At 37.0% G+C, this 20,925-nt stretch overlaps 1 protein-coding gene across 1 annotated transcript in view; it reads left to right on the top strand.

Annotated features, from left to right (window-relative positions):
- C2CD6 (C2 calcium dependent domain containing 6) overlaps positions 1–20,925 on the top strand; it is a 139,953-nt gene that overhangs the window by 9,510 nt on the left and 109,518 nt on the right. Inside the window, exons 2-5 of the mRNA XM_049888833.1 lie at positions 8,901–8,987; positions 11,791–11,842; positions 14,254–14,399; positions 16,409–16,531. Of these exons, the coding sequence (XP_049744790.1) occupies positions 8,901–8,987; positions 11,791–11,842; positions 14,254–14,399; positions 16,409–16,531 (408 nt within the window). The remainder of the gene's footprint in view (positions 1–8,900; positions 8,988–11,790; positions 11,843–14,253; positions 14,400–16,408; positions 16,532–20,925) is intronic.

Raw genomic sequence — 20,925 nt, 5'->3', positions numbered from 1 at the left:
TAAAGGTTACCAAAACGTTGTTGTTGTTGTTAGGAGCCATCGAGTCGGTTCCAACTCACAGCGACCCTATGTACAAGACAATGAAACACTGCCTGTTCCTGCTCCATGCCCACAGTTGTCATTATGCTTGAGCCCATTGTTGCAGCCACTGTGTCAGTCCATCTCATTAGGGTCTTCTTTTTCGCTGACCCATTACCAAGCATGATGTCCTTCTCCAGGGACTGATCTCTCCTGACAACATGTCCAAAGTATATAAGAGTAGACTCGCCATCCTTGCTTCTAAGGAGTATTCTGGTTGTACTTCTTCCAAGACAGATTTGTTTTTTCTTTTGGTAGTCTATGGTATGTATATTGAATATTCTTCTCCAACACTGCAGTTCAAAGATGTCAATTATTCTTCTGTCTTCCTTATTCATTGTCCAGCTTTCACATCCATATGATGCAATTGAAAATACCATGGCTTGGGTCAGGCGCAGCTTAGTCTTCAAGGTGACATCTTGGCTTTTCAACACTTTTAAAGAGGTCTTTTGCAGCAGATTTGCCCAGTGCAATGTGTCATTTGATTTCTTGACTGCTGCTTTCATGGGCAATGATTGTGGATCCAAGTAAAATGAAATCCTTGACAATGTCCGTCTTTTCTCCATATATCATGATGTTGCTTATTGGTCCAGTTGTGAGGATTTTTGTTTTCTTTGAGTTGAGGTACAATCCATACTGAAGGCTGTGGTCTTTGATTTTCATCATTAAGTACTTCAAGTCATCTTCACTTTCTGCAAGTAAGGTTGTGTCATCTGCATAAACCAAGTTGTTAATGAGTTTTCCTCTAATCTTGATGCCCCATTCTTTTTCATATAGTCCAGCTTCTCGGATCATTTGCTGAGCATACAGATTGAACAGGTATGGTGAAAGGATACAACCCTGTCAAACACATTTCCTGACTTTAAACCACACAGTATCCTCTTGCTCTGTCTGAACAACTGCCTCTTGATCTATGTACGGGTTCCTCCTGAGCACAATTAACTGCTCTGGAATTCCCATTCTTCGCAATGTTATCCATAATTTGTTATGATCCACACAGGCAAATGCCTTTGCATAGTCAATAAAACGCAGGTGAATATCTTTCTGGTGTTCTCTGTTTTCAGCCAAAATCCATCTGACATCAGCAATGATACCCCTGGTTCCACGTCCTTTTCTGAAACTGGCCTGAATTTCTGGCAGTTTCCTGTAGTTGTACTGCTGAAACCACTTTTGAATGATCTTCAGCAAAATTTTATTGCATGTGATGTTAATGGTATTGTTTGATAACTTCTGCATTCTGTTGGGTCACCTTTCTTGGGAATAGGCATAAATATGGACCTTTTCCAGTCAGTTGGCCAGGTAGCTGTCTTCCAATTTTCTTGGCATAGACAAGTGAGCACTTCCAGTGCTGCATCCATTTGTTGAAACATCTCAGTTGGCATTCTGTCAGTTCTTGCAGCCTTGCTTTTCTCCAACGCCTTCAGTGCAGCTTGGACCTCTTCCTTCAGTACCATCAGTTCCTGATCATATGCTACCTCTTGAAATGGCTAGAAATTGACGAATTCTTTTTGGTAGAATGACTCTGTGTATTTCTTCCATCTTCTTTTGATGTTTCCTGTGTTGTTTAATATTTTCCCCAAAGAATCCTTCACTATTGCAACTCGAGGCTTGAATTTTCTCTTCAGTTCTTTCAGCTTGAGAATTGAGGAGCGTGTTCCTCCCTTTTGGTTTTCTACCTCCGGCTCTTTGTACATGTCATTATAATACTTTGTCTACTTCAACTGCCTTTGAAATCTTCTGTTCAGTTCTTTTTACTTCATGATTTCTTCCTTTTGCTTTAGCTACTCCATGTTCAAGAGCAAGTTTCAGAGTCTCTTCTGACATCCATTTTGTTCTTTTCTTTCCTATCTTTTTACTGACCTCTTGCTTTCTTCATGTATGATGTCCTTAATGTCATCCCACAACTCGTCTGGTCTTTAGTCATTAGTGTTCAATGTGTCAAATCTGTTCTTAAGATGGTCTCTAAATTGAGGTGGGATATACTCAATGTCATACTTTGGCTGTCATGGACTTGTTCAAATTTTCTTCAGTTTCAACTTGAACTTGCATATGAGCAATTGATGGTCTGTTCCAAAACATTAGAAAGCATGATAAACTAAACAAAGCCATTGCTGTCAAGTTAATTCTGACTCATAGTGACCCTAAAGGACAGAGTAGAACTGCCTGATAAGGTTTCCAAGGCTGCAATCTTTATGGAAACAGACTGCCACATCTTTCTCCCATGGAGTGGCTGATGGGCTCGAACTGCTTTCTTTCAGCACTTAAAATGTTTTACTCCACTGTCATCTTGCTTGCATGCTTTCTGGAGAAAAGGTCCTTGTAATTTTATCCTTGTTCTTTTATAGGTACGGTGTTGCTTTTGTTTGTTTTTTAACTCTGATTTCTTTTAAGATTTTCTCTTTGTTTTTGAGATTCTGCAGATGGAATGTGATATGCCTAGGTGTAGATTTTTGGTATTTATCCTGCTTGGTGCTCTCTGAGCCTCATGGATCTGTGGCTTGGCATCTGTCATTAATTTTGAAAATTCTTGACCATTATAACATCAAATATTCCTCTGTTCCTTTCTCTCTTCCCCTTCTGGTGTTACCATTACATGCGTGTTATGCCTTTTGTGATTGTACCACAATTCTTGGATATGTGTTCCATTTTTGTCATTCTTCTTTTCTTAGCTTTTCAGTTTTAGAAGTTTTTATTACCTATCTTCAAGCTGATTTCTTTCCTCAGCTGTATTCAGTCTACAGATGAGCCCATTAAAGACATTCTTCATTTCTTTTGTGTTGTTTTTTATTTCCAGCATTTCCTTTTGATCTTTCCTTAGAGTTTCCATCTTTCTGCTTACATTACCCATCTATTTTTGGCTGCTGTCCCCTTTTTCCATTAGAGTCCTTACCATATTAATCACGTTGTTGTTGTTAGTTGCCATCAAGTTGATTCGGACTCATGGCAACCCCATATGATATAGATTTGAGCTTCTCCATAGGGTTTTCTTGGCCATAATCTTAATGGAAGCACATTGCCAGAGTTTTTCTTCCACAATACTGCTGTGTGGGTTCGAATCACCAATCTTTAGGTTAGTAGTTGGGTACAAACGATTTGCACCACCTAAGGACCTTGTATTAATCATAACCAACCAACCAACCTATTGCCATCAAGTCGATTCCGACTTATAGTGACCCTTTAGGACGTAGTAGAACTGCCCCATAGGGTTTCCAAGGCTGTAATCTTTACAGAAGCAGACTTCTGCATCTTTCTCCCTTGGAGTGGGTGGTGGGTTTCAAGCACTGACCTTTCAGTTAGCAGCTGAGCACTTAATTACTGTGCTGCCAGGGATCCTATATTAATATTAATCATAGCTCTTTTAAATTGACAATTCTAAAGCCTCTGTCATACCGGAGTCTGGTTCTGGTGCTTGGACTGTGACTTTTGCCTTTTAGCATGTCTTATAATTTGTTTTGTTGAAAGCTGGACATGATGTATTGGCCATAGGAACTGAGGTAGGTAGCCCTTTAGTGTCAGGCTTTATGTTTATCTAGCTAGGAATTAGGAATTTCTGTTTGTTCTAGCAACATTTTCTCTAGTGGTCTTGTTTCTGTTTCCCCGTCCTGCCGCCATTGTCTCCCTTGTTGTCTTTGTGTTCCTAGAGACTCCTTCATAAGTAGAGTCTAAGCCTTGCAGTTCTTTTCAGATGTAATCCCCTCTTACTATACAGAAGCCCCTTTGATGCTGTGGTAAGTTTTAGTAAGAGGGGAAGCATTCTATATTCCTATCATTAGGTCTCAGTCTTTTAGTGGGTCTGTGTCCCTGGGCTATGACCATCACAAGTGTTTCTCAGCCTTCCACTTTCCTGACATCAGAGGCTACAAGGGACTGGAGTTGGGTAACTCCTTTCCCCCAAGTAGGTTACTGAAAAAACCAAGCTCATTGTCGATGAGTTGATTCCTACTTACAGCAACCCTGTGTGTGTCAGAGTAGAACTGCACTCCATGGGATTTTCAGTGGCTGTAATATTATGGAATTGGGTTGCCAGACCTTTCTCCTGCAGCACTTCTGGGTGGGTTTGAAACTACAACATTTCTGTTAGTAGCTGAGTGCAAACAGTTTGCACGACTCGGGTGTCTCCAAGGAGCTTAACCCGTTGCCGTCAAACTGATTCTGACTTATAGTGACCCAATAGGACAGAGTAGAACTGCCCCATAGGGCTTCCAAGAAGCAGCTGGTGGATTTGAACTGCGACTTCTTGGTTAGCAGCCAAACTCTTAACCACTTTGCCACCAGGGCCCCCCATATAGGTTAGGCTCTGGTAAAATAGTTTCCCCTGAGGTCAAGGCTTTGTTCAAGAGAACAGAATACTCTGGGTGTATTTCAAAATGGTTACTTTTCCCTTCCCCCTGATGGGAGCTTAAGGGCATTTATCTCAGATCTTCACTCTGAGAACCAAGTGGGGCTCCTGGAGGTAAAACTCACTAAATTGTAGGGGTCCCTTTAAGGCTGGGCCCCGGGAGTTGTTTTTTTTTTAAATAATTTTTATTGTGCTTTAAGTGAAAGTTTACAAATCAAGTCAGTCTCTCACACAAAAACCCATATACACCTTGCTACACACTCCCAATTACTCTCCGCCTAATTTTTTTTTTTTTTTTTTTTAACGAGTCAGCCCGCTCTCTTCCTCTACTCTCTCTTTTTTTTTCGCCAGCTTCCAACCCCCTCTACCTTCTCATCTCCCCTCCAGGCAGGAGATGCCAACATAGTCTCAAGTGTCCACCTGATCCAAGAAGCTCACTCCTCACCAGCATCCCTCTCCAACCCATTGTCCAGTCCAATCATGTCTGAAGAGTTGGCTTCGGGAATGGTTCCTGTCCTGGGCCAACAGAAGGTCTGGGGGCCATGACCACCGGGGTCCTTCCAGTCTCAGTCAGACCATTAAGTCTGGTCTTATGAGAATTTGGGGTCTGCATCCCACTGCTCTCCTGCTCCCTCAGGGGTTCTCTGTTGTGTTCCCTGTCAGGGCAGTCATCGGTTGTGGCCGGGCACCATCTAGTTCTTCTGGTCTGAGAATGATGTAGTCACTGGTTCATGTGGCCCTATCTCTTGGGCTCATAATCACCTTGTGTCCTTGGTGTTCTTCATTCTCCTTTGATCCAGGTGGGTTGAGACCAGTTGATGCATCTCAGATGGCTGCTTGCTAGCGTTTAAGACCCCAGACGCCACCCTTCAAAGTGGGATGCAGGATGTTTTCTTAATAGATTTTATTATGCCAATTGACTTAGATGTCCCCTGAAACCGTGGTCCCCAGACCCCTGCCGCCCTGGGAGTTTTTATCTCTCAAGCTAGTCCATGCTATATCTCCAGCAATTAGTCAGCTTCCTCTTGAGTGTTCCTACCAAGCTCTAGCTGTGGTTTCTGTTACTGGTAAGCTCTTATTCTCTGTATTCACCTGCTTCTCCAGGTTTCAGGCTGGTGGTTTGCCTTATGACTTTAAATCTCTGATGGATCTAAGAAGAGTTGTTGACTTTCAATTTGTTCAGTTTTTTCTTGTTGTGAGGATGAAAGTGATGACTTCCAAGCTCTTTACTTGTTGCAAATCAGAAGTCCCTTACGGTAGCTTTTAATGAGTTGACTTGAATTTCTTTTTTTTTTTTCTCTCTCTCTTTTTAAAAAATTTATTTATTGTGCTTTAAGTGAAAGTTTACAGATCAAGTCAGTCTCTTGTACAAAAACTTATACGCACCTTGTTATGCTCTCCTAGCTGCTCTCCCTCTTATAAGACAGCACACTCCTTCTCTCCACCCTGTATTACCCATGTCCATTCAACCAGCTCCTGTTCCCCACTGGCTTCTCATCTAACCTCCAGGCAGAAGCTGCCCACATCGTCTCATGTGTCTACTTGAGCCAGGAAGCTCACTCCTTCCTCATCCGTATCATTTTCTGTGCTATAGTTCAGTCCAATCCATGTCTGAAAAGTTGGCTTTGGGAATGTTTCCAGTCTTGGGCTAACAGAGGGTCTGGGGACCATGTCATTCGGGGTCCCTCCAGTCTCATTCAGACCATTAAGTTTGCTCTTTTTAGGAGAATTTGAGATCTGCATCCCATTGTTCTCCTGCGCCACCGGGGATTCACTGTTGTGTTCCCTTTCAGGGCAGTCATTGGTGATAGCCAGGCACCATCTAGTTCTTCTGGTCTCAGTCTGATGTAGTCTCTGGTTTATGTGGCCCTCTCTGTCTCTTGGGGTCATCTTTACCTTATGTCTTTTGTATTCTTTATTCTCCTTTGCTCCAGGTGAGTTGAGACCATTTGATGCATCTTAGATGGCCACTTGCTAGCATTGAAGACCCCAGACACCACTTACCAAAGTAGGATGCAGAATGTTTTCTTAATAGATTTTATTATGCCAATTGACCTAGATGTCTCCAAAGCCATGGTCCCCAAGCCCCTGTCCCTACTACTCTGGCCTTTGAGGCATTTGGTTGTATTTAGGAAACTTCTTTGCTTTTGGTTGAATCCAGTTGTGCTGACCCCTCCTGTATTGTGTGTTGCCTTTCCCTTCACCTGAAACAGCTCTTGTCTACCACCTAATTAGTGAATATCGCTCCCCCTCCCTCCCCACCTTTGTAACTATTGGCTTAAATTTCGTATTCTTTACTATCTCTTGGACATAATTCCCAAGTAAGTGCGCCCTTTCATTGTGCTGAAGTACAGTTTCTTTAAATGGATGAAGTTGTGGTTGGTGGGAGATGAGGGGCAGGAATGAGCATTTTCTTCTCTTTTGTTCTTCTAGCATCCTTAATTTTCTTCTCTTACGCATTCTTTCCTTTCACTGTCGTGTATACAAGGTCCTCCTCTTCATTTCTGTCTCTGTTACCCAAAGAGCAACACTTCTCTGAGGCAGCTACTTCTGATCCTTCTCACTTTCAAGTCCCTTGACTATAGCTATTGCTGTAAACTACCAAGTTTCAGACTTGTGTTCAGAATTTTTGCACTTGGTGTTTGTTATGGATTGAATTTTGTACCTCAAAGTACGTGTTGGAATCCTAGCCCCTATACGTATGGATATAGTCCCATTTGGAAGTAGGGTTTTCTTTGCTAAGTTAATGAGGCCATATCAGTATAGGGCATATCCTAAACCTAATCACTTCTGAGTGATATAAAGAGCAGTATAGGGTTGCTATGAGTCGGAATCGACTCGACGACACTGGGTTTTTTTGTTTTTTTATAGAGACAGAGACAAGCAAGCATAAATAGGGGAAAGATAGATGCCACAGGGAGACTGCCAAGGAATGGGGGAAAGTTGGGGCTACAGAAGCTGAAGAAAGGATTTTCCCCCAAAGTGGACACAGTAAGAGCTTTCTTCCCCTAGAGCTGGTGTCCTGAATTTGGACTTCTAACCTCCAAAAATGTGAGAAAATGAATTTCTGTTTCTTAAAGCTTCCCACTTTTTAGACACATGAGACTATGTGGGCAGCTCCTGTCTGGAGGGGAGACGAGAGGGCAGAGAGGGTCAGACGCTGACCTAATGGACACGAAAATAGAGAGTGGAAGGAAGGAGTGTGGAGTCTCTTTAGGGGGAGAGCAACTAGGAGTATATAGCAAGGTGTATATAAATTTTGTATGAGAGACTGACTTGATTTGTAAACTTTCACTTAAAGCACAATAAAAATTAAAAAGAAGAAAAGCTACCCACTTGTGATATATGTGTTGCGGTAGCACTAAGAAACTAAGACAGAATTGAATTCTCTTTCCTGGCACGATTTTGTCTATGCTTCCTTGTGTTCTCCGCTCCTTTCCTACTCTTCTCCACAGAGTCTCTTAAGGCTTCTTTTCCCTTGCTCTGTGTTCCCATAGGTTTGTGGTGGTGACAGGAGCTCCAGTGACAACTCTGTTGGAATTTGTTTTATATTTCTCCACTTACAGGAAATTTGAGGCATGGATCATGTTTTATTTGTACTCTTTATTGATTTTTTTTGAGGAGAAATTTGGATTCAAGTTGGCTCCCATACTAGGGCCAATTTGAACTCTCACCTTACAAACTTCTTTTTTTTAGATAATATTTTATTGTGGTTTAGGTGAAAGTTTACACAGCAAATTAGGTTCCCCTTTAACAATTTTTATACAGATTGTTCCATAACATTGGTTACAATTTTTACAATGTGTCAGCATTCTCATTATTTCCATTCTGTTTGTTCTGTTTCCATTGGTCTAGCTTCCCTTCCCCTTCTTGTCTTCTCATCTTTGCTTTTGGGTAAATGTTGACTGTTTGGTCTCTTATAGTTAATTGTTTAATGGAGCACATTACTCACGGGTGACATTGTTTATTTTATAAGCCAATCTATTATTTGGCTGAAAGGTGAACTGCAGAAATAGCTTCAATTACAAGTTCGAAGGGTATCTTAGGGCAATAGTTTCGGGGGTTCCTCTAGTCTTTATGGGTCCAATAGGTCTGACTTTTTTTAAGAATTTGAGTTTTATTCTACATTTTTTCTCTCATTCTATCCGAAACTCTCCTTATAAATGTTTGAAGATATCCCACTATATGTTCAATCGCTTAACAATCTGAAGGACTCACTGTTTATACTATTATGCACTTTCCTTTTCTCTCATGATCTCTTTAATGATTTTGTATTTAACTGTATATATTTTTTGTTTTCTGTGCTAACTTGCTGATAAATTTATTGAGGGTAGGGATGACTTTTTAAGTCATATTACTATCCCACTGCCTAGAATAATACTTGATATTTACTAGATACTCATGAAATATTTGTTGAATTGAATTAACCTTTTTTCTAGTTAGGTGCTTCTTCTTCTGAAGTCATAATTTATTTACATTGTAGATGCTGAGAAAAACTCTTAAAGAGCCTGAGAATAAAGAACTGGAAGTGGCACCTGAGATGCCAACTTTGGTGCCATTTGGGGATGTGGTAAGAATGATTAGCCCTCAAATAACTTGTACAATTTTTTTTTAATAGAAAAAGTAGTTGATGTTTATTATTTGGTAATCAAGAAGAATATACAGAAAATGGTCCTCTTAGTAATCATGAATTTTTCATTTTTATGAAAAATGGCATGTGATTGATAGTTCCTCACAATGTATAATTCAGTCATATCATTTCTCTGTGAATGATTCTGAGGGATTATAAAAACATTCTAGTAATCACTGAAATTATGGAAAACATCTTGACTCATAGAAATAGTTTTCTGCACTAAGGATTCCAAAACTCTAGTTATATCAAAATCACCTGAAACACTTTTTAAAAATATTGATTTCTTGTGTTCCGCCTAAGATCTGCTGAATTAGAATCTCTGGGTGTGGGGCCTGAAAATCAGTATTTTTACTGAGCTCTTCAAGTGATTGTATTCATTGTCAGATTTAGGAGCCTTTGAGCTACAGTTTGAAAAATGATTCCCATTCCTTCACCTCATCAAAATACAAATAAAAAAAACAAATAAACAGAAGCAGACATACTCATCACTCACTCACACACACACACATACACACAGAGAGAGAGAGAGAGAAAGAGAGGTAGAACCTAATATCTAGGCTGAGAACCAGAAAAATCTGTTGTTGTATTTTGGGTGCTTCAAAGTACTGGAGGTGATGATGTATATGTGTTTAGAATTGTCAAATATTGTGGCATTCTTCTATAGTTATTTTTATTTTCTGAATGCTATTAGAATAGGTGATGGGTATAAAATAAGTTTCTCTTATTCCCCTTTTCTATTTCTTATCATATATTAATCTGTTTTCTTGATTGTAAAATGCATGATAAATTTAACACCAGCCTTGGACAGGATGGGAAAAAGACTATATTATGTACAAATTTTTTGTTTTTACAAAATGACCACGGTGCACATTTATCTATATAATTATATAAAACTTTCTTCCCTATATTACAATCAAAAAGTATAAGCCTTCATTGTCTGAATCTAAACTTAGAAAAGAGTCTTTGGAATCATTTTTGGCCATAAGCTATTATGTATGACATTATGTTAACATACTAATTTCTGTAACCCATACTTTTGAATATGAATGACTTCTCCATCTCTTTAGAACTGACATTTTGAAGAATATTCTTATTTCAACTACATTTCTTAACTTGATAGTTTTTGTTTTCCTTACTGGAATTACATATTGTTAGACCTTAACCAGGTTCACTTAAAAATCAGCTGGAAATTTTTGAAAAACAGATGTTTGGGATGTGATACATAGCATATCTGAGAGTGTTTGGTTGTGAAGGTGCTGACATGGTCATTGCTTTGGGCCACAGAGGGGACCATCTCAGAATCTGTGGCAACATTTGTTATCTGCAGTCTGTAAATGGCCATTATATTTTTCAGTGTTAAATCTTTTTCTATATTGAGTAGAAATCTATTCTCTCTTCCAAAATATGTGAATTTATTATTTAAAAGTATAAAGAGCTATTGAAATATAAGAAAGGTTATTTGCCCATGACTTCATGCTGAGATACTTCACAGGTGGGCCTATAATTAGTCAATATTTTATTTCAGAATGTTAATATATATAATTATGTAACACAAAGTTGTAGAAACAGATGGCATGGAAGCCATACTTGTCTGTTTTAGCCTCCTTATGTACAACTCAATTTTAAGAAATAAACAATGAATCATGGTATTGGCTACAGCAATACCATTTCAAAATCTTCTTTAGCTTAAGTAATATGCACTAACCTGTATGAACTTGAAAAATTAGAACCTTTCTTTTAACGTAACAATTAATACCTATAGTTTCCTTAGAAATAGACCACCATATTTTCATCTTCAGGATTTCATCATTCCGATACAGTGGTCTTTTAATTAAATATTGAATGCTAGCCTCCTTTTCTCATTTTCCACTAAGATTCTTTTAAAATAAATTCTCTAAAATTAGTTACATTACGTTTAAGAATACTATTGGACTATGTACTTTGTTTTACAATACTTAATATTGCTGCCATCTTTACTTTTCTTTTTTTGTGCAACCATCACCCTATTTATTTCCAAAACTTTTTCATCACCCCAAGCAGAAACTCTGTACCTGTTAACCAATAACGCTCCATTCCCATTCTCCCTTTTACTTTGTTTTTAAGACTAAGCATGGCTATGTATTTGGCTAATACTGCGTATTAAATATTAATTGTTCCTGCATTCATTTTGTATTTGATTTTGTGATTTAACACAAGACACAATTTTCTTTAACATCTAGAAACACGTCTTACAAGAGAGAATAGATATTTCGTAGCCCCCTGGCGTGTTATAGTTCAATGAATGTTGAATGAATAAAGTGGTTTTAGGATGTTGGATAAAAGAGCTTATCTGAAACACCACATTTGATCAGTTCTCAAGTATTATAAAAACAATTTAAAGAGTGGCGGTCAAATTTAAGTTAATAATGGACCATTCTTTTGCTTTGTATTCTTGTTAATTTTAGGTTTGTTGTTGTTGTTAGGTGCCTTCGAGTCACTTCTGACTCATAAGTGACCCTATGTACAACAGAATTTTAGATTTACTTTGAACAAACCCTATCTATTTTTCTTCTTGTATTTCTGCTTTCTAATGTTTTCCATTAACTAGATATTTCTAATGAGAAAAAATATTTCTGATGAGAAAAAGGAACAAAAAAGTGGAATTTTACTTTTTAAAATACAGTTCTATATAGAATAAAATGGAAGATAAGTCAACTTTTTAATACATTCACTACTTCTGTTTTTATTTTGATTGTTTTAGGTTGGCTGCCTGGCTATTCATATAAAGAACTGCAGATATTTTACGCCCAAGAGTATCCTTTCTTTTGATTTAAGAACCACAGTATGGTCATATAGCACTATTTTAGTTACCTGTGGGTTTGGGTTTTTTTTTTTTTTTTTGGTTATTGCTATATTACAAACCAGTCCAAAACTTATAGGCTTAAAACATCATCCATTTTACTATCAATCAAAATCTGTGCATTGACTAGGTGGTACTTCTGTTCCTTGTTATCACAGCTGGGACTAGAGTCATCTGATAGTTCAACTGGGTTGGAATATCTAAAATAGCATGTGTTTGGTACTTTGGCAGGGTGGCTGGAAGGCTGGACTCAGCTGGGATGCTGGAATCGTTGGACCTTTCTCTCTTTCCATGTAGTTCTAGGGATTTTCATTATTTTTTGGGGGGGGGAACAGCGGGAGAGGTTAATTTTTATTAAAAAACTACACAAAATATTATTTATCTTGATTACTGAAGTTTTTGGCACCCCCTTAAATTTTACACCCTAGGTGTGTTTTTCTCTTACACCATCCTAGTCCTGGCCTTGGTTATTCCATTGCATTCTGTTGGTTAAAGTGGTTACAGGGCAAGCCCAAATTCAAGGGCAGGGGAAATAAACTCCAGTTTTTGATGCAGGGAGTGAAAAAAGATTTTCTGCCATCCGTAATCCACCCCAATCACCAAATAAGTTGAAGGAATGATATATATCCTTTGGATGATAATGCTAATTTATTTGTAAGTAATAATTGTGCTTCCTTTAGACATTTTAAAAAAGATTTATTGTATATTGGTGCCTTTAAATAAACCGTTCATTAGATTTTTTATGGCATAAAACTAGTCTTATTATGGAGCTCTTTGGATGTTTTTCTTTTTCTGTATAAAGAGAATTATTAGAGAGAATCCTATGTAAAGAGGAATTATTGATGATAATTCTTTAAACCTGAGAACAAAATTGTTTTAATGCGTGGAGTGCTAGGAGAAAGTAACAATACAGACGAATATAGTATAAGTGAGGCATACAGTGAAATGAATTAGAGTAGTGTAGAGCACTTTCCTTTAAATTCTGTTGTCTTAAAATTAAAAATAAAATATTCTCAGGTGATATACTTTTAATTTTTTAAATTGCTACATAATTATGCTTAGAAAAAAATTTCAACTATATCTTGCAAATATTAGTCACCTTAAAATTAATATATAGAGAATTTTTCAAAGGAATTATGGAAATGTGAGGATAAAAACATCGGAAATGAATGTAAAAACTCATGAAAATGTTTACACACAAAAAGAAACAATCTTTGATGGTTACAAGGGAGGGAAGTGGTGGGGATAGAAAAAGACTAAATAGACAATAGGTAAGTGGTAACTTTGGTGAAGCCTAAGACAGTACACAATACTGGGGAAGCCAGCACAACTTGTACAAGGCAAGGTCATGGAAGCTTCACAGATACATCCAAACTCCCTGAGGGACCGAATTGCTGGGCTGACGGTTGTGCAGACCATGGTCTTGGGGAACTACTAGCTCAGCTGGCATAAGATAGTTATAAAGAAAATGTTCTACATTCTACTTTGGTGAGTAGCGACTGGGGTCTTAAGAGCCTGTGAGCAGCCATCTAGGATACTCCACTGGTCTCATCCCTTTGGGAGCAAGGAAGAATGAAGAAAACCAAAGATACAAGGGAAATATTAGTCCCAAGGTCTAATGGACCACATCTACCACGGCCTCCACCAGACTGAATTCAGTACAACTAGATGGTACCTGGCTACCACCACTGACTGCTCTGACAGGGATCACAATAGAGGGTCCTGGTCAGAGCTGGTGAAAAATGTAGAACAAAATTCTAATTCAAAAAGGAAGACCAGACTTAGTGGCCTGACAGAGACTGGAGAAACCTTGAGAGTATGGCCCCCAACACCCCATCAGCTGAGTAATGAAGTCACTTCTGAGGTTTACCCTTCAGCCAAAGATGGCCCAGGCCCATAAGACAAAAAGAGACAGAAGGGACACACCAGCCCTGGGGCAAGGACTAGAAGGCAGAAGGGGACAGGAAAACTGGTAATAGGGAACCTGAGGTAGAGAAGGGAGAGTGATGACACCTCTTGGGGTGGTTAACTAATGTCATAAAACAAAACGTGTACTGTTTAATGAGAAACTAGTTTGTTCTGTGAACCTTCATCTAAAGTATAATAAAAATAATAATAATTAAAAAAATAGGAAGTGATCTAAGGAAGAATCACCTTCTTTTCCTACTTGTGCTTACCAGTGATGGGCAGAAGTACTGTTATAAAAGACTTTTTTCTGTTGTTTAATTGGCTTTACAGTTAGCTTCTATACCTACTTGATTGATTCTTAGGTTTTGGACTCACCTGTTTAGTGGATTAATTTTATAATGTGTTATTGCTCAATTTCAATAAGACTTGCTTCCTAAATATCATTCCATTTTCTAGTCATTTTAAAACCCTATTACACTAATTTGTTCATTCGCATCACTATCAACAATGTTGTGAAATGTACAAAAATGTATACCTTGTTATCCAAAGGCAATGAAAAAAACATAATTAAGTTTGATGAAGTGAAATATTTTTCTGTACAGGTAATGTTTGAAGTTCTCCTCTCTTATATAAGAACACATCTTCATATTTTCAAATATTCTACACTAATTATCTCTGTTTTAAAGTGGGCAGGGAAAAAAAGCAGTGTCTTACAGTGTTCTATTTTTATACTATGGGTTATGTTGGTCTTTTTATAGAAATAGTTCACTGCAAAATGCATAATCTTGGTCGACTTCTTCCCTGAGATGTTACTATCTGTGGTCTTGAGTGTTTATCACGCATGTATTTTTTCTTTATCTTGCTCTTCCCCTCCCATCTACTCTCCTCCACCCTTTCTTTTTCATCTCTTTCCCCTTTCTTCCTCTCTTCTCCTGTGTTCCCCTTGCACAGACACACACACTTTCTCTCTCTCTATATATGTAATATATAAACACACACATATATATGCACATAACTACAGTATATGTGCACATATACAAATATGCATATTATGGAAGAATTGCAGTGCATGTTTGGTTAATATTTCTGGTGTACAAAGGTTTTAATTACCAGTGTGATAATATATTTATTATTAAGGGAAAATTGAAAAAGTATTTTTTAGAGTAGCCAGACCTGGCAACTCTGGTGGTGTAGTGGTTAAGTGCTTTGGCTGCTAACCAGAAGGTCAGCAGTTCAAATCTACCAGGTACTCCTTGGAAACTCAATGGGCAGTTCTACTCTGTCCTATAGGGTCACTATGATTCGGAATCAACTTGACGGCAACAGGTTTTTTTGTTTTTTAAGCCAAATCTAGATAGGTGAGTGCTGTAAATGGAAATTTGAAATTACTGCTGTGATCTCATTTTCCTAGGAAAATTATTAAAATTTTAGCTCTGTGATGAAAATTTCAGCTCTAAGGAACATTTACGTTTGCTTCTAAGTCCTCTGAGGCCACTACCAGTGTGAGAATACTTCAAACTAAATCCTAGGCTCAAGACTTTTTATACCATCCAGTGAATGTGAATTTAGGCTGTAATTCCGCATAAACTGGTTTTTGTTTATATCTTCTCAGAGCCTTTTTCTCCCTCATTCTGCTCAGCAGTGCAAGCCTTCCTTGCAGCCTTCTATGAATGAGTTGGGAGAAGGGTTTCTCCATTCATTGAGTCCATAGCCCTCTGGGTTCTTTGCTTTATGGGAGGACGTTTGGAGGACATGTCTTTGCCTTGTCATTTCTCTGCTTTCAAGGCCTTGAAAGCTGCGGTTTCAGGTCACCTGCTTGGGAAATGCCCACAGGTCAAGAGCAACTTTGGGGTCTAGTTTACCTCTCTGTGTTTCTGCCAGTGCTTGGAGTTTTACATGATTACACTTTACCAGTTCATGAATTTTTTTGTGTGTTTAAGAAGATATTTTAAATATTTGATATTTCTAGTTTTCCAACAGCCAGATTGGTTCTAACGATCTAAATGCGAAATCGCTGAAAAACAGCCAGCACTCTCAACTCCTCTGCTGGCACACAAGTTGACACTTGAATTCCTTTTTTTCTCATTTCACAGGGGAAGAGAGTCACAAGCATAACAATTGTGGAGAGAGACACCATAGAAAGGCACCTAGAATCTTGGGGTGAAAGGCATAAATTTTTATCTAATTAGCAAAAGAGTGTACAGATTTTTAAAGTTCACAGAATAATGGTATTGTACTACTGAGCTTAAAGTTGAGAGAGTTTTGAGCTGAGGTTAAAAAAACAGAGACTGAAAAAAATATTGGATGCTTAACCTTTGGTAGTAAATAGTTTCACTAGAGAGATGAGGGTGAACTTTTGTACAGAGTTAAAAAGAGAATGTAGGCAATGGGTGTTTCAAAAAGACTGTAACAGTCTTTTTGACATTAGACGGACATTGTTGGCATTAGGATATATGTGACTCTGAGACTGGGAAATTAGAAGGCTAGTAATATACAAAAACTACTCATTAGGTATGCATACCATATAATAAAGTTTATGGACATATTTACTCATATCTGAAATTCAGACTGCAAATTTAATGCTTTTTTTAATACACATTTTGATATTGAGGTTCCCAGACGTCCAGATGATGCACGGAATAATATTTACTTGGAACTAATGGAATATGAAGATACAGAAAAATATCCTGTTTTTTTAGGGAGTGTTCAGGTACACCTTTATGAAGTAATTCAGGTATGTATCAAAACCATTTTCTCACTTGGTATCACATTTTCCAGTTGATATTCATTGTTGTAATTTATGTGTACCTGATGGACTTCTTTTATTTATTATGTAAGTTCAGACTCATGTGCTTAACAAACAAACCTCCCTGTAGCTATTAAGAAAAAAAAAAGACAGCGTTAGTTTGGAACTCTATACTATTTTTATAAGTTTATTTTCCAGAAAAGCGGTGATATGACCTAAAAGGCAAAGCATGTTTTATTATAAAATGTTTTCGGAAACCTTTTAAACCATGACTTTAGCTGTAAGCTCTGTCTCTTAGGTGGCAGCTCAGATTTAAGTTCAGTTCTTTTGCCCTTAGCTGGGCTGCTTGTTGTCTGCTTGTGCATGAGCTGTTTGGGATTAGCCAACTACTCCTTTCTCGTTTTCTCCTTTCCAGGAGTCCCCCTCACTATCTAGTAGTTAGTTGCCCTGGTCTCAGAGGAAGAGAACTATTTGATTAGTGAACAAGTATTAGCAATTTAAAAGATTTTCAGAAATATTTGTTAAGACATACATCAAAGAAGCTCTCAAAGACTAAAGACGTTATGTAACAAAAAACATGGCAGCTGGATTGCAGGGGCACGTACTAGGCAATTTCAGGGTAGTTAGAACATCAGAAAGTTGACTGAAACATTCTGAAAAAAAGAAGAATCGATGAGTCCTTGGTGATTTTCAAAAAACAAAAAAAAAGCATGAAAAGAAAAAAGTTTTTTAAATAGTTTTTTTTAAAAACAGAAGAATGTAGAAGGAATGATAAAATTACAAATTTATCATTTTGCAACTCTTTATAATGATGATTGATTCAGTCAAGAATTAGCAATAGTACTAAATTCACTAGGTAAAAGTTTACTGGAGAAAGATATTTGCCTGGTGCCATAGTAACTGCCTACAGATTGAGTATTGCAAAGGGGGAAATGTACCTTTCAGTAGAGAGATCTGTAGTCACTACTTTAACCAAGTGCTCGAACATAGCATACCTAATTGTGGGCAGCTTATTATTATTTTTTTTTTAACACCATGTACTGCCTGTGCAGTACAATATGAGGTACACATCCCCTATAAATTATTCTCATAAAAAATGTTTAACCTGAATCTAATCAAGCCGAGCCAGACCTAAATTATAGTTTACAGGAATTTAGGGGATAGGAATAAAGTTAAACAATACCATGAGGATATGATAAGATAAATACAGAATGTGAGACATACAAGGTTAGATTCTTTAAAACATTAAATTTTAAAAAACAAAGATGAAGAAACTTTTCTAGATTAAAAGAGAGTAAAAAGATACAACAACTTTGATTGGATCTAGGTTTGAAAAAGACGGTTATAAAAGACATTCTTGGGACAATTGGGAAAATTTGCGTATGTACTGAATATTAGTTAAAATTCTAGAATTATTGTTAATTTTCTTAAGTCTGAGACTGCTACTGTGGTTATATAGGATACACTTATTCTTATAGTATGCAAGGTGAAGTTTTAATATTTAGTGTCATGATGTCTATAGTTTACTTGCAAATAGTTCAGCAAACACGCACACACATATATAGTTTGCTGAACTATTCATATAGTTGTATATATATACAATATACACACAGAAACGAAGTAAATATGACAAAATGTTAAGCAGCTTTAACAATTGTTAGACAAATGTTTGAATTTTGTTGATGGAGACCTGGATGTTTATACTACAGTTCTATGTACAAACTTACCAGTATTTATTTTTATGGGATCATATATTTTTTTAATGTGCTAATTCTGTTTTAAAATGTAAGTATAAATTTTTTAGATAAAAAATCACTCACCATCCAACAATTCTAGTATTGCATTTCTTTTCACAGAATTTCCTTCCAATTCTTTTTTATAAACATAAGAAAGAATAGAAAAGCTCAGCAAGGAAATACACAATATTAAAGAACCAAATGTAAATTATAAAATGAAAAATACATGATCTGAAATTAAAGAATTCACTGCATGGACTTAACAGCAAAATTGAGATGTCAGAGGAAAAACTGTCCTTTTCCTCTTGATTTCTTTAAAATGTATGTGACTGTTTAAAGCAAAAATTATAATCTTTTGGAGTTTATAATGTATATAAACATGCACATGACAAGTTCAGCATAAAGAATGGGGGGAGGTGACGTTTAAAGGACTTAACTTACATTCTCCTTGAAGCTGTACAATATTAACTCAATGCCGTTGAAGTTCCTATGCTGAAGCCTGATCCCATCCCACTAATTCCTGTCCTTCTCCTCCAAAAAATGTAACAACTTTCCTCAACTTTGTATGTATTATTCCTTTGCTTTCTTCCATAGTTTTACTACTTATACAGTTTTTATCAGAAATTAACATGTTATTTAATTTTGCATGTTTTTAACTTCATAAAAATAGTATCACTTTTACGTTTCTAAACATATTGTTTCTAAGATTAATAATTTAATTTCATTAGCTAGAGTTCTTTCACAATGATGTGCTATTCTATGTGGGAGTATACATCAATTTCTTTATCCATAAATTTGTTGATGGAAATTTGGATTGTTTCCAGGTTTTTTTTTTTACTGTTATGAATGTTACTACAGTGAATTTTCTTGAACATGTCTTCCAAAGAATACCCACAACAGAGTCTCTAGGTTATGAAATTGCTAGATCATAGGTAAAGTGACAATATAATTTTCTGAGCAAACAGAATCATCAGGGAAAATATCCACACAATACAAAGCAAGTAAATGAAGGAGGAATCAACTTCAATCATTTGTCATCAAGTCGACACCAATTCATGGCGACCCCATGTGTGTCACGGTAGAACTGTGCTCCCTTGAGTTTTCAGTGGCTGATTTTTTTCAGAAGTAGATCACCAGAACTTTCTTGAGATGCCTCTGGGTGAACTTGAACTTTCACCCAACCTTTCAGTTAGCATCTGAGCATTAACCATTCACACCATCCAGGGACTCTAAAGGAGGAATAAACAAACAAACAAAAACCAAACCTGTTGCTGTCGAGTCAATTCCGACTCATAGTGATTCTAAAGGACAGAAGAGACCTGCCCCCATAGAGTTTCCAAGGGGTGCCTGACAGATTTGAACTGCTGACCTTTTGGTTAGTAGCCGTAGCTCTTAACCACTACACCACCAGGGTTTCCAAAGGAGCAGCAGAAGAACAAAAAAAATATGAAACATATAGACACAGAAATTTCAATAGCAGATGTAAATCCAGATTTTTCAGTAATAACATTAAATGTGAATGGGTTCAACAATGTAATTGAAATGGAGAGACTGGCAGACTGGATATAAAACATGATCTAACTATATGCTGTCTACAGGAGAATACTTTAGAATAAAAGGTAAAAATAGCTTGAAATTGAAAGTAAAAAAATGGAAAAAGAATGTACAAACAACAACCACAAAAGTGACTTTATTAATATTGGACAAAATATACCTTAAAACAAAATATTTATTAGTGATAAAGAGGGATATCATATAATGATAAAAGTGTCAACCCATCAGAAAATTATAACAATTATACATATATATGCACCAAAATACTTTAGACAAAAAACTGACAGAAATGAAGGGAGAAATAGATAATTCAGTAATAATAGTTGGAGACTTCAACACCCCACTTTCAATAACAGATAAAACAGCTAGATGGAAGATGAACAAGGAAATAGAAGACTTGAACAACATTACAAACCAACTAGACCTAATAGATATTTATAGACTACTCCACCCGGTAAGAACAGCATACACATTCTTCTGAAGTGCACATGGAATATTCTCCAAGATAGTCCATATGGTTGGCCATAAAACAGATCTCAATAGTTAAAAAAAAATAATACGAAGTGTGTTCCTGACCATAATGGAATGAAATTAGAAATCTGTAATGAGGAAGAATTTGGGAAACTCACAAATGTGTGGAAGTAGAACAGCATTCTCCTAAATAACACAGGGGTCAAAGAGGAACTCAAAAGGAAAATCGGAAAATACTCTGAGATGAATGAAAACGGAGATTTAACATACAAAAACTTCTGGGATACAACTAAAGCTGTATAGAGGAAAGTTTATAGCAATAAATGTCTACATTAAGCAAGACGAAAAATCTCAAATCAGTAATCTAACCTTCAGCCTGAAGACACTGGAGAAAGAAGAAAAAACTATACCTAAAGCAGGCAGAAGGAAGGAATTAATAAAGATTAGATGGTGATTAATGACATAGAGAATGGAAAAATAGAGAAAATCATTAAAACCAAAAACTGGCTCTTTGAAAAGATCAATGAAATTGACAAACCTCTAGCTAGTTTGACCAAGAAAAAGATTCAAATTACTAGAACCAGAAATGAAAGAGGAAACATTACTACCAACCTTACAGAA

This window comes from Elephas maximus, chromosome 6 (assembly GCF_024166365.1).
Source record: "Elephas maximus indicus isolate mEleMax1 chromosome 6, mEleMax1 primary haplotype, whole genome shotgun sequence".
NCBI lineage: Eukaryota > Metazoa > Chordata > Mammalia > Proboscidea > Elephantidae > Elephas > Elephas maximus.
Note: the sequence above shows the minus strand (reverse complement) of the source record. Positions and strands in the feature narration are given on the sequence as shown.